This window comes from Pagrus major, chromosome 11 (genome assembly GCF_040436345.1).
Source record: "Pagrus major chromosome 11, Pma_NU_1.0".
Taxonomy (NCBI): Eukaryota; Metazoa; Chordata; class Actinopteri; order Spariformes; family Sparidae; genus Pagrus; species Pagrus major.
The window spans coordinates 26523033-26538136 of record NC_133225.1 but is presented as its reverse complement, the minus strand read 5'-3'; the positions used below and the strand labels follow the sequence as shown (position 1 = coordinate 26538136).

At 42.2% G+C, this 15104-nt stretch overlaps 1 protein-coding gene across 1 annotated transcript in view; it reads right to left on the bottom strand.

Moving 5' to 3' along the window:
* The window catches only part of syde2 (synapse defective 1, Rho GTPase, homolog 2 (C. elegans)), a 56530-nt gene that overhangs the window by 20973 nt on the left and 20453 nt on the right, over positions 1–15104 (bottom strand). The window contains exons 4-5 of the mRNA XM_073476158.1: positions 10397–11532; positions 2789–2915 (exon numbers count right to left, since the gene is read on the bottom strand). Of these exons, the coding sequence (XP_073332259.1) occupies positions 2789–2915; positions 10397–11532 (1263 nt within the window). The remainder of the gene's footprint in view (positions 1–2788; positions 2916–10396; positions 11533–15104) is intronic.

Sequence of the window (15104 nt, the reverse complement as noted above, 5' to 3'; positions counted from 1 at the left end):
TTAGCTGAGCTGTCAAAAAGTTTGAGGGAAACATAATATGAAACACTTTAAATACTTATTTAAAGGTATAGTGTGTAGTATTTAGGGGTATCAAGCAGCGCGTTTGCAGATTGCAACCAACTGAAAACCCTTGTTTCACTGAAAACATGACTGCCCCTCTCTAGTGCCAGTGTTTGGTTTGGCCGTTCTGAGCTACTGTAGAAACATGGCCGTGCAACATGGCAGGTTTCATGAAAGAGGACCTGCTCTCTCTGTAGGTACAAAGGGATCATTCTAAGTTGAATGAAAACACAACAATTCTTGGTTTTAGGTGTTGATGCACTAATAAAAGCATATGGTAATGATTTGAAATGATCATGATTGAAATGAAAAATGATTTTGACATTTCTGGCATCCCCCTTCATCCTCACACTGGACCTTCAGTGAAATCGTTACACACTTTGGGAAAAACACTAATCAGCTTTCTTGCTGATAGTTTGTAGAGAGGATTGATATCACTCTCAGGTCTGTGCAGTAAATATAAATCAACTAGCATCTGGTTAGCTTATCTTAGCTTAGCATAAAAACTGGAAACAAGAGGAAACCGCTAGCCTGGCCTTGTCAAAGTGTAACAAAATCCACCTACCACCACCTCTAAAGCACATTAAGTAACACATTAAATCTTGTCTGTTTAATCTGTACAAAAACCAAAGTTTGAAGATGACAAGTCGTTTTACAAGGTGTAGCCTATGTGAAGTGAAGTGAAGTGAAATGAAGTGTCTGAAAAACTTCAAAAACTTCCAGGTGTCCATTATTTGGCACAGAAAGTGTAAACTGAAGTAGCTGAGAATTAGAAACAGCATAAAAACAAATGGACCCTGGTGAGTTGTTGGGTTATTACCATGGGTTGATGGAGTTTATGATTCCTTAAGATCCACCTCCACATCACCCTGTGACCTCTCTACATCACATCTGTGACAACCTTCTCAAGTGTCATACGTGTTCACAGGAAGTGTGACGAGCAGATGAACTACAGATCAGAAAGAGTGACGACCTGCTGAAGATTCCCGGCATGTCGCTCATGTTGACAACACTGTTCTGGCTCTTTTGGCTGAATTGTGATGTGAAATAAAGGACTGTGATTTGAAACAAAGGAGGGCAGCACACTGAGCATGTTTTGCAAGCTTTGGATTGAACTCTGATCCCTGGATAATCCCTTTCACTACCTCCTCTTTTAAATTAGCCGTGTGACACGCCTGCCCTCTTAGCTCATCCGTTTGCTGTTCGCTTATTAGCCTCTAGGCTGACACCACACTGCTGGGACTCCAGTTTAATCCAGTAATCAGCCTGTACATTTTAAAGAAGTAGACAGTTTAACACGAGGGGACATTTTACTGCAATTGCAATTTGAATTTAAAGGTATTTCTTGAAACATGAAGAGATTAAACTCAAAGAAAAAGTGAAATAAGGTCAATCAACTGGCAGATTTTCACCAAATGTTTCAGGAAAGTGTTTTAAGGCTAAACCCGTGATTATATCCCATATGGACATTTTTGCAGCACACCATAAACCCCTCATCTGCCTCCCATCCCCCTCTCTCTGCCCTCTTCCACTCACTCAGGCCCATCTGCAACAGCAACTCGCTTGGTGGAGCAAATTTAGGCAGCGAGCAAAAACCAACAATCCACGCTGGTGCTGGCCCTTTTTTTCTAACCCGTTCAACTGTTAACTGTGTTCTTTGCCCTGCCATGCAAATGCATGTGGATCAAAGCAGGCATGATAGGACGACGCCTATATGGGGCCTCTTCCCAAAACCAACAGCAGCTCCTACAATGCCCAGGGGTTTCCATGGTCTTCCTCTTTTTGTGGGAGAAACAAAAAATCATGACCAAGTCATTTTCTACAACAACTGCGCCTCCCCCCTCATCTGTCGCACTGCTGGAGTCATTACTCAATCCAATGACACGGCTGGTTTTGTAAACTGAAGGCTCTGTGAGATGTTCTGCAACTCATCGTTTACATTTTTAATTTCACAGTGATGGAGCGGAAAGAAGCTGCAACTTAAAGGAACCTCAGTGGCATTTAACTCACGGGAGATTTCTGGACATCTCCCTCACTGATTGTGGGACAATAAATCAATTTCCAGACTCAGACTGAAGTCTTCATATTTGGAAAAAGAAAACTAAAATGTGACCTAGAAGGGACAGCACAGAGCAAGTCTCAACCACCAACCTGAAGGAGAAAGAATGACCTGAATGTACAGCATGGCCTGATGTGTGTGTGTGTGTGTGTGTGTGTGTGTGTGTGTGTGTGTGTGTGTGGGCCCTTCCCTCAGGCACCGGCCTTTACTGTTAGTTGACTGCTGGAATGCTTTTGCTACAAACAGCAGACTCATGCACGCATGTGCTGACCTATCTGCAGCGGACACACCAGTTCAGACACGTTCACTGGGGCAACGACTGGATCAATACCAGACTCCATTTGAGTAATATCCTGTTTGTTTTATTATTAATGTGCATGTGCTACAAAGCCCTGTTCTTAATATAGTAACTTTCTTGTTCTGTCACACCAGTTTCTATTCTGTTTTTATCCTTTTTATTGTAGAGCTGAAACTTGTTGATCAAAAAGCTGGTTCCAGCTTCTTAAACGTGTGGATTTGCTGCCGAGAGTTCTGGGGTTTTGGACTGTTAGTTTGACTAAAGAAGCTGTCTGAAGAAGACACTTGCACTTGGGAAATGGTGGAGTGTGTGTCGGTGACCCTGTGCTTTGTTTGCCATCTTAAGTTCTCTGTTACCGGCGATCAGTTTACCTGTGATGACGTTAACGTCAGGGTACGTGTTTTCACACAGCTCCACGGCATAGCTGTCTCTCTCAAACGCCTCTCGTAGCTCCTTCTTCACGGCTGCAGATCCACACAGACGATAGAGACCCACCACCTGGAAACACACAAGTGGGTCAAGTAAACAAAGCATTTGACAGAGAGGCCGACGTTTTTACAACCCTATCGATCACGTTCTATGTCTGTGCTCAAACAATGTGCTGGACAGAAGCCAAAACTACTTTCACAGAAAAACTCACGTCTGTTTTATCCCTGAAGCTTACTTTAACAACTGACGACTGAATTACAATTTAATTTAATTAAATTTTACTATGATTTCATAGTTTAATTTAAAGCTTTTCGAATACAAATTCCAGGTCACAGTTTTTCTCAAAAGAAACCTTCAAATTCCAATGAATGGACTGACTTATTGTTGTTAATATTGACCTATTTTACTAAACATACCTTTATATTCTACTTTATATCTACTTAATCGTGTTTCTCTGTTTCTTAATTCTGCTGCTTTTTTTTATTATTGAAGTTTTTTTATCTGGGTTTTCCCTTACAAAACGAGGTTTTAAGGATAGATGGAGTCTTATGTTGTACAGATTTTACAGATCTGACACATATCCCGGCCAGACAAATAAAACACATCTTGACTGACAACCAGCTGCCTTTTCTCAGCAGAAGATCGACTCAGCTTTTAAACATTTAAAGTGAGACTATATAACTCGCTGAACAAAAGTGATAAAACCTGTGAATTATATTTCTGACATGCTAAAATGCATTTTGATATGCAATTTGCTAACATTAGCCAAAATAAGCTAATGCAACCAGATACAGGATATTGATATTGAGTGCTATAAGCAATGCTAACAGAAGCACTGGTGGACTCAGGGGGGGTGCAGGGGTGGCAATCACCAACCCTGTTGCCCTCATGCTAAAACAAACAAAGCAAAGCAAGTGCCCTCTCGGACGACCCAACAGTAGATAAAACATGATAAGTTCCCTCTGTGGAGTCCTTCCAGTGGACAAACACAGTGCCCTCTCTTCACTATAAATACTGTATATCCCGACTGTCTGGATGCTGGTGTCCCACCGCATACAGCTGGTGCCCTTTATATTTGTTTCGCTCCAGCCCATTAAACCTCCTGAGTCCATCACTGAACGGTAGAGTTGTACACACATATTTTGAGGGGCCGTTGGCAATATGGCAATATGGCGCAACAGGATTGAAAGGTGACAAGCTACACTTTGTTCTGAGGAATATGTAAAGATTTGTATACACAGGGTATCCCATTGGTTATACTATTCGGTGTTAATCATTTCAACAACTCCAAAAGACTCAACAGGAGCCCTCACACAACGGCAACAATGCCAAGTTTTTCACCTCTGGGTCTTGTGCTCTTAGAAAAGGGGAGAAAAGGGTGATTCCAAAGGCAATCCAGGACCACCAAGAAAAGAAAATATCAAGAAATGAGGAAGGAAATATTAAAAAGCTTAAAAGGCTCCAGCCCTGATGAAAACCTTGGGGTTGAAACATGTTGGCTTTTTTAATAATTGCCCTTTCAATGATTTAGCCACGACAATAAAGGCTTTTTAATATTTCCTTCCTCCTTTCATGTCTTGACACATTCGTTTTTGGTGTGCCTGGATTGCCTTTGGAATCAATTATTTAGTTATTTTTGGTCCCTCCTCCAGAGAGGCAGCTCAGCCAAAGAGTAAAAAAAATGGACTGTCGCTTGGGAAACTTGAGACTGGTCTCAGGCATGTCCTCGGATAAAAAGAGTCATCACATTAGTAAACTAATTCAGCGATGTCAGCTTCACAGCAATGTTTATCTGAAGTCTAAAGTCAAGTGAGGTCGTAGCGGTAAAAGTCATGAGTAGATTGAATTGAGCAACAGTGCATTTCATTACTTATGAATTTTAGTTTTTAATTGTAAGAAGATGACTCACTGTTTTCTTCTTTTAAAAGATCATCTGACTCTGAACACTGTTGTGCAGGCGGCATTATCTTCTACACATCTGTGAGCATCGTCTCTCGGCTTATTTAAAGTGAACAAGAGAAAATGTGCTCCGTGTTTCCCTAAACTGCACTCGGAGGTGTGATAAAAACGTCACGTCCTTATGACTGAACGGATAAACACTGAGCTCTTCTAAAAACACAGCTGACAGCTCCGCATTAAAAATGGAAGCTCTGCGCAATAAACCTTTAATGTTTCTTTACCTAAGCCTCCAGTGTGTGACCTGAAGGAACTCTGTACAATTTCCTCGAGACGTTGACATTTGATAGTTGGAACTTGGCACCGCTGGTCTCCTTGTTATGTTGGGATTAGGCCTGGCTACAGACATACCATAATTTCTCCTACATGTGTCTGTCTGGTATGTGGCATAGCAGACCAACTGGTGTGGTTGCCCCGGTAACGTGTTAAGTCAGTGGGCTGTGAATGGCGGGTCGGGTCCAGTTCCACACAAACACAAATACACACATTTGTATTCACACACACACACACACACACACACACACACACACACACACACACACACACACACACACACACTGCTGGCCTTTCCGGGCTCCAGCGTAGGAGCACTATAATGTCTCCCCACCAGAGCAGCTATTTGTGAGCTGTCCTCGTCGAGTTGAGCAGTGTTTTCTAAACCTCACACGAGAGGGAGAGAGGAGGACAGATTAGGCAGGGATTTGGCTTTGTGTGAGAGTAAACAGAAGTCACTGGGCACAATGAACAACAAGTCCATTCAGAAAAAAAAAGAGTCTCTCTTTGAGGGGGGAGAGCCAAGCGCAGGCGGGGAACAGCTGTTAGCAAAAAGTAGGGCTTGCACTTCTGCCCTGTGGCTGCCGGGCAACACAAGAGGCAGCACCAGCCAAGACCTATATGTAGCATGAGGCACAATGACCGCAAAACCAAATGAGTTCCCTCGACAGGAATGCTGATGCTCTGTGACTGTAGAGCCAGTGATGGGATCAGACTTATTTTGGTCTGGGATTAGCTTAAAGTCTTTATAGGAACATCAAAAGAGAGAAAGAAAGTGTGTTTGAACGCACTGATGCTCCAAAGTGTTCGACCAGAGTCAGTCCACCTGTTTCCTGTGTGCTTCCTCTAAACATGACTCACCTTTGTGAAATTAATGATCTGTTCTCACCTTCATGACAGAATGACAGAAAGCCTTCCTGGCATGAGTCAAAGATTCCCAACGTGAGTAGATGAATATATCACAGCAGAGCAGGCATACGTGTATAAGTGCATGACTACACACACACAATAGTTGTAGCCAAGAATAAAAATAGGGCTGCACCTAATGATTATTTTCACATACCTGCCAACATTAGGCTGTGAAAAATAGGGAGACTGACACACGTCTGGCAGTGTTGTTTGCGCACGCTCACCTCTGCTTCTGGGTGGGGCTGCCAGGTCCAAATCACCAGAGTCAGCGCTAACTGCTGCCAAGTGTAGATGCCGTTAGCTAGTTAGCTCAGTTAGCCATGTAACTAGCAGTCCGGACTGGGAGCTTGGAGGACCAGGGGAGTGTTGGTGTTTACACCACAAGCACAGGAGCTTTGGATTGGGACAGGATGGGGCTAGCTGGCTAGCATGCTAACTTCAATAGATAACTCTATTAACTCTAACTCTAGGCAATTTTTGAATGTTTCAGACTAAAATTCGTACACATTGCAGCTTTAAAGTGACTTCTCCAAATGACTGGTGTTGTCCAAGCAGCCACCCACAACACAAGGAAAACAACAAATACTAACATTCGAGAAACAAGTATTTACAGCTCCAAACTAGAATGAACCATCCAACCAACCAACCAACCAACCAACCAACTCACCAACTAATCAACCCATCAAGCAACATATTGTCTAGCGTGTTTCATTTTGCCATACTTCCATACTATTGTCTGTTACGTCCAGAAAAAGGTGATGGTGTGAGCATCATGCTTTTGTACTGTTGAACTATAATATAAAAAAGGCAGCAGATATTAAAAATGTACCCAACAGACAATGAAATGAATGAGAAAAGTTATTAAGGGACCACCACTGAGAAACAGAGTCAAGCATCCCTTGTGTTCATGGTCATTAACTCTTTAGCTGCAGGATAATTGGTTAATAATTTACTCTGTCGTCTGTGAAACAGAAAAATCTTCAAGTAATCAGTTTCTCCAATGTGCCAGATCCTGCATGCATTGCTGCAGTTCTGGTTCAAACAGTCCTGTCATGTTAAAAAAAGGGTCATTACGTACCAGAGGCTTAGATTTGAAAGCCCAAAAGCCATTCCTTTAACAGACAGATGAAGCCAACGATGTTACTGATTCAACGTCTGAAAAGAGCTTTAAAACCTAAAGCTTTAACAACGCAATGTTCAGACGTCTGTTTTGTCTGAAATGATGCATCTGTACAGCCCATCATAACATGTCACAACATCTGTGTGCTTCTTCTCCCGTCATGTATGGTAATATGCAGGTTTCTGGGACAGATCCTTTTAAAAAAATGTCTCTTTTTAATGGGTACAGAGTGCTCACATACATAACTCCAGTCACTGACACACGCATTATCTGCAGTCTTTTCAAAACACCCACAATCATCCAGAGTCTTAAAAGCTCGGAGAAGCCCTCAGGACACTGATTTCTAAGAGACTCAGAAAAAAAGGGTCTCCATCAAACATCCAAGATAATCATTTGTAAAGGCACACCGCTGCACCTCTGGCCTTGCGTGCTTCAGTGACATAACCTGCAAATTCCTCCGGAATCTGGTGTCAACCCCCCGTACTAACCCCTGTCTGCCTGCAACCTGGGGGAGCCCTTACATTTGATCTCAGACTGATACTCTGTGCAAAGTTGACTGCTCTGCATCTTTGTAATGAAAGACAGCAGCAAAACAGAGGGGAGAGAGTGAGTAGAAGAAATGCTGTGAGGGACAGGAGACAAACGGCTTCAAAACAAAGACAGGAGGAGAAACAGAGGCAGACGGGAAGAGACAGAGACAGATAGGAATCATAATATTGCCAGACGAAGCAGAGTGAAGTATATCAGCAGGAGAAATCTGGGCCAAAGGAATACAAAGTCAGATATTAATGACCTGAGGAGGCAGAGATCACCATCAGCGTCACAATGACATTCATTATCGATTAATCTGTTGATCACTTTCACGATTAATTGATTGATCTTCAGTCTATCAAATGAGTGAAACAAACACTTATAACAACTTCCCAGAGCCCTGTGTGACGTCTTCAAATTCCTTCTGTTGTCCAACCAACAGCCTAAAATCTGAAGACTCTTCATTTACTATCATAAAAAAACAAGAAAAGCAGTGCGTCCTCACATACATATGTAGCCAGCAAAAATAGGATTTAATACAACCAAACATATGTGTGTTATTCTAAAAAACGCTTACTTCCACAACTGGTGTCTTTCACTGCAGTTATATAATGAAAATATGATAAAACTTTTACCAAATCCTCAAGAGGAAATGTGGGTAAACCTAAACTACACCGCATTTAACAATCTCATTGTGTGTTGAAACAATTCCTCCATTCATCAATCTATTGCTCAACAATGTTTTTGATAATCTGTTCATTACTTATCAACCAAAAATGCCAAACAGTCTCTGGTTTCAGCTTCTCAAATGTGTGAATTTGCTGTTTTTCTCCATCTTCTATTATTATTAAGTTGATGCCTTCAAGTTTTGAATGAATGACTAAGTGGGTAAAGGCAAGTACTAAAGCAAGTAGAACAGTCCAGAAAATGAGTGTGATACAGCCTTCAAAACTTTAAAACACACTATCCAAATCTAAGATGATATATATATAGTCGATTATCATGATAAAGATATATTTTCGATATACTGACTGAACTCTTGGCTTAGAAAATTTGAATAATTTGGTTTCTGCAAAACTGTCATTTTGACGATTTTCTGACATTTTAAAGACCAAACGGTCTAATCTTTCTAATAGAAAAATGTTCTAGCACTAATTAAGTAATCAACAGATTAATGGATGATGAAAACAATCAATGATTGGTAACCTATTCTTATGCACTACCAACTATGATTCACAGGCTACTAACAAGAAAACAATGTAATGACACACTTCTTTTGACATCAGCAAATAAAATAATTTGCTCCATTTGAAATCAAATCCAACAGACTCCTGCTAGAAACGTGGAGTGCTGCACAAATGGCTGAGGCGGGGCGGGCTCTGATTTGACAGACAGGCTCCTTGGAAAGGCCCTAATGTTTGCCTGTTGGCCCCAGGCACCCGCTGCCCCTGGCATGCCCCCCTAGAGTGATCAGTCAGGACCAGTGGCCAGACACTTTTACTGCCGCTGTCTCAACTCTAATTAGGAGAAACTCTGCTGCCTTTCTCTCCTCTCTTCAAAGAGCACATGAAACATGGAGGGGGGGGGGGGGGGACAAAACAAGAGCTGGTCACATGATCCAGGGAAACACTCCACCACGTCGGTCTCTTAACTCGGAGTCTTTCTCCTCTCTGAATAAAAGAGCCAGTCGCCCCAGGAAGGCTCAGAGACATCATGAAGAGCGGTACATCTCTTCTATCCATTCTGTTCGTGCCACTCAGCCAGTATTATAACTGGCTCCAGGGCGAGCACTCATCTCACGGCATACGGAGCCAAAAGGATGCAATGAAGGTTGGATTATCTTCTTCCCTGTTCTCTCACTCACTACAAAAAATGCATTATATAATTGTATCCTGCCCGTCGTCTTTTCAAATGAATCCCCATCTGTTATCAATTGACAGAATAGGATTTGAATGGCTTCCATCCACGTGTGCTGTGTCCTCAAACATATTTATATATCACATGGAGCTGAAATGATTATTCATTATGTTATTAAATGAATCTGCAACTATTCTTATAATGAATGAATCATTTCTCAAGCAAAAAATCCAAACATTCTTCAGTTCTAGCTTTGTAAATGTGAGGATTTGATCATTTTCCCTGTTTTATTTGGGTTTCGGACTCTTGGTCAGAAAAACAAGATATTAAAAGACGACATGACACGTTGCGATGTGGTGTTACTGCATTTGACAGTTGTCCTACGACTTTGAGGTATGGGAATCTATTTAAATCAATTAGTTTCACCATTCTCTGTAATTTCACAACTAAAAGAATTGACAGAGAAAACAATTGGGTTGTTGTCATTTTAAACAGAACATGGTTGGGTTTTAGACTAAAAAAACAAGCAATCCCGTTACCTTGGGTACTTGATTATAATGGACGTTTGTCACTATTTTCTGATGTTTTACAGTCTAAAAAACTACTAAAATAAAGTCACATATTTCTTCAGACAGGTCTGAAGATGGCCTGAGTCCAAAATGTCACACATGGACGTAATACTTGTTCATGGGAGTATTTAATGTCTAGTGTGGGGCCTTTATTTTTTTTATTTTTCATTTTTTTCTTCTGCCCAGCACCTGATGTTTAACAGACTTGGATGTACACGCGTTTATAAACTATTTGCACAGACAATTAACAGAACAATTACTGCTGCAGCATGTAGCTTGTCACAGTAACATCTGCTTGACTTCTTCTCTAAGAAAACCATCACACTTGTACTCACCTGGCAGCCTCTCTTTTCGATCTCATTGATGCACTTGCTGATAATCAACGGCACCATCAGTCCCGTACTCTCCCTCTCCACCACCCTCCACGCCTCCACACCAAACACCTGGGGCTCCCTGTCTCCGTCTGGCCCTCCATCCAGCGAGTTCTGCCACTGTTCCATCAGGCTCAGCTTGACGTAGATCAGCCCCCTCGGCTCCAGCTTCACCGCCAGCTGGTGGCTACGCGTCACCCGGAAGAGCGCCGGCAAGACCACCGTGCCGTGGCAGCAGACACGGTTGCGTCTTGGCGTGGGCTCCCAGCTGAACACCACCAGCTTCAGGTGCTGGGCATTCTCCAGCTCAATGTTGAAGGTGTGGTCCATATCTAGGAAGGTAGTTCGACATGTGAGGAGAGCGGTTCGTGCTTTATTAACCGAGTCCACTTGGATGGCGCAGTAGACATCTCGAGAGTCGATTCGTGGAGGTTTGAGGTCCTCAGCACCATAAAAGTGCAGGCTCATCAGTCCGGAGATGTACTGGCTGCACTTGGGCTGCTCTGTGAAGCTGTAATGGCGGAAAGCATCAATGTCCAGCTCTGTGCCGTTGAGTTTGGAGCTTCCGCCACCTCCTTCCATCTCCTTGTTTTTCCCTCCTTTCCCCTCTGCAGAGCCGTGCTTCCCAGACTTGGCCACCAGCTCAGGTGAGTCACCGTCGCTGAGATAGCCACCTTTACTGGCGGATTTTGAGCTGCCGTTACTTTTCTTCTTGCTGAAGCTGTGCTGTGTGGACACGCTGCTGTCCAGGTGGTAGCGTGAGATCACGTTGCGGCTCGCCTGCCCACCCCCAGATGTAGCTAACCTGGGAGGGCCTGAGGAATGAGGGGCGGCCTCTGACCCAGTCCCGTTGTTTCGGGGAGAATGAGCCCTGGGCTCTAAGTGACTGCTCCCGGTGTTGCTGTTACTGCTGCTCGGTGTCCCCTTGACGCTGAGTTTCCGACTGAGCTCCGGAAGCTTCTTCATCTTCATGGAGATCTTCCTCACAGTGCGAGGGGACTTGATCTTGTCTGGGAAGGACCAGTTGAGGGAGCTGCTCTTCTTGGCGGGGTTTGGACTGGAGGGAGGAGAGCTGACTGCATTGGGCAGGTCAGGACCATCTACAGAGGAAATAACAGAGCAAGAGAAGATGTGATTAAAAGGGGAGACTGACGCATTTTGAATTTGTATTTTTCTTTGGTTGGGGAAGATTAAACAGTTTTACTTTGGCAACAAAAATATTTAGAAAGCAATTTTTGAATCACTCTCAGGAACAAATGGGTACCACCGGCCACAAGTTCTTAAAGTCGCTGTAATCGCTGGTTTCACAAGACTGTCCACATCACTCCCATGATTACAAGTAATTGTCAGATGTCCAGTTAAGTCAGAGAGGAAAGAGAAGACTGTGAGCATGAGCCATAATTTACAGTCTCTCAGAAAAGCACTACACCTTCGTGGCACATCATCAAGTCATTAGGTTTACATGCAACCCAGTAATCCACTGACAGAGATACATTCAGCAGGCAGCGCTTCATAAACACTCCAGCACTATATAATACAGCTACAGCCTATATAAGTAAACCCAGACAGCCATTTAAAAAAATTCACAGGTTGCTGAAATGGCGCCGATATCAAGATCAAGCATTTGATTGTTCCCAAAGAGTTTCCATGAGGCCCCTCTCCTGCGAGTGGGCTTCATTCAGTCTAACAGTAGGGAAATTGAGGTGGAATGTCTTTAGCTGCAGCTCCAGGAAAAACAGCGATCTTTAAGCAGGGAAATGTCTGTCTAGAGACACCAACAGCTTCAGGGCTGAGCTAGAGTTACTCAGTCATTATTCAAGTTGAAAAATATCCATTTGGATTGGACCTTGTAGACAGCTCTTGTTTAACTAGATGTCTACAACATGAAATTTCAGGCTCTAGAGTTCTGCACAGTGACAGGCATTGTTTAGTCTACATGACTGAGGTGTGGCTTTATCATTTCTTCAACATGTCGCTCACCCAACAAGAACTTTTCGGCTTCTTATGCTATCGGAAGTTGCTATACTTAATATTTTTATATTAATGAGAACATGCATAAAGTCACATCCTTTGGACTGCTGCTGAAAAGCCGCAATGAGTCGTTCACAAAGAGATGCACAGCGGCATGAAAGGAATTAAACAAATCAATTAATTAATAAAATCATCCACAGGCAACTGAAATAGACGAAGAAGGTCTAATTTTTCATGGAAATGTATCTCAGTACATTTACTCAAGTACTGTACTTAAGTACAATTTTGAGGTACTTGCACTTAACTTGGGTATTTTCATTCTCAGCTACTTTAAACTTCCACTCCTACATGTATTTGATCATTTTTGTTAGTTTGCAGATTGCTGCTGCATCCAAGCTGAAGTGGCACATTTTTAAATCAAATATTTTTCTCAGCAGTCTCATAAAAACAACACTGATTCCCATAATAAGAAAAATACTAAAGCCCATAGTATACAGTCCATACAAACATGTAAATAAAGGTATAATTTACTTTAGCTTGTACTTCTGATACTTCAGTACAATTAATTGCGTGAAAATTACTTTTGATATTTTGGTACATTTAATATCAGAAACATTTAGAGTACCAAAGTAAACATCATTATCAATTTAACAATATCTTTTCTTTTACTAAAGTATGACTTGGGTACTTTTTACAACACTGCATGTGGCCAATGATAGATAGATAGATAGATAGATAGATAGATAGATAGATAGATAGATAGATAGATAGATAGATAGATAGATAGATAGACTTTATTGTCTGTCATGAGTGACAGAAATTCTTCTTTGACAGGCTTGTATAAAAGAACATTAAAAAAAAAGTGATTAATACATGTAAATTACATAAAGCGCCTTTAACGTAGAAACAGACAACTTCCACCTGGATCACTTTCTGTTTCCTCTGAGTAGCAAGACCAACAGCAGAGGACAAAGTATGAGTTCATTCATTCATTAAGTCTTTGATGGAGACAGGAAAGCAGATAGAAAACCTTCATTTTCTCAGGAGATTTTGTGCAGACCAAGTTGTATCGTAAAAGTGAGGTTTATAGGGAACCAATCCAAACGCCGATGGTATCATTATTCTATAGCCTTTAACATTTATTTCATAATTATACATTAAAGCAACAATAGTCTTTTGTACTGTGAACAGTGTCAATCATAGAAACAAATCCACCAAGAATTTTTGATTTTTTTTAGAATTATTATTCCACTCTGCAGATCCCCTTTTTTGGTGCCTTTTAGCGATTTGTTTTGCAACTTTATTGTTTTGGATCACTATCTCTGCTCTCAGAGCCAGATATTAATGATTAATGTGTGATCTGTTTGCAAAATCAAACTTAAACCGTTGTCTGTTCTGTGTTCACTGCTTGTTACTTCCCCATGCTTATGATAAGGGCTCCATCACTGACTTACAAACTACCCTTTCAGTCATATTCTACGTCTAAATAATCTATCTGGCAAGGGAAGAGGAAGAGAAAGACTTGGCACATAGCCAGCCCCGATTGGTGTGATTAAAGTGGAATTTGTAAAAATTATGGGCACCATGCTTTTTGCCCCACGGGCAGCTTGAGCCTGTCTCAAACTGAAAAACAGCTATTTTCTACATTCAGCACTCTTTTAATAAGATTTCCTCATTGGCTAACCTGCCTTTTTCACACTTTAGAGTGAAAAACTCACGGCATGGATCCATGGGGGATCAAAGCTGGACCACATGACCCCAGCGGGACAAATCTACTTTCTCTAGGCCTTTCAGACCAGGCCTAGATAGTAAACAACACAGTCAGTCTAGGGGCTGGTGGGCTATTTAGACATTTAATACATTCATGATATGAACTTTTATTGATTTAAGATTTCTCATTTCAGATATAAAAGCGTTGGTTGTTTTTATCAGCTAATTACTTTCTCTGAATAAACCTCTGAAACAAAAGTGATCCTGCGAGAGAGAGAGATACAAAGAGGACAGAAGAGAGAGAGAGAGTGCTTGACCCTGCCAACATCACCAGCTCTATTTTCAGAGGGGACCTGCTGTGCTATTCTGGGGCGAGGGCCCACGATTGAAAAGAGGGAGGCAGAGGAGGTGCAACAGGATGGAGAGAAGGGTAAGATGGGGGGCAGGAGCAGGGCAGGGTGTAGCCAGCAGATGGGGGACAAAGGCGCCCCTTGTCCAGGCACTCAGAGGTCTGGATGGTCGACTGAGAGGCTGGCAAGCTGGCTGGTGAATGTACAAATGAACGCGGCTGTTCTCTCACATTCCTCACCAAACCATGTTTAGCCTCCTTTTCCCGCTGGCTGAGTAGCCTTGCCTGTCACAGCTTCCTGCCAATAATAGACACAGAGGCGCTCTGAGTAGGGAGAGCATGGGTGGAGGGAACTAGAGGTGCAAATTCATGAAACAACATCTGGGGAGGGGTCGGGTAAACAGAGAGCCTGGTCAGGTCTGAAACAAGGTGTTCAGGAGTGAAATTCCTCGAACATGAAACACTGTTTTACTCATTTTTGAGTTTGTCTACAATCCTAATTTCTCGAAATAAGTACTAATGAGAATAAAATGTAGATGTAAGTAGAATGTAACTAGCTGAAAAACTGTAATGGATCATAACTGCTGTTTACCGTGGTCAATAGTAGTTACCCATTTGGTACAAACAAGATAAAGACAGTCC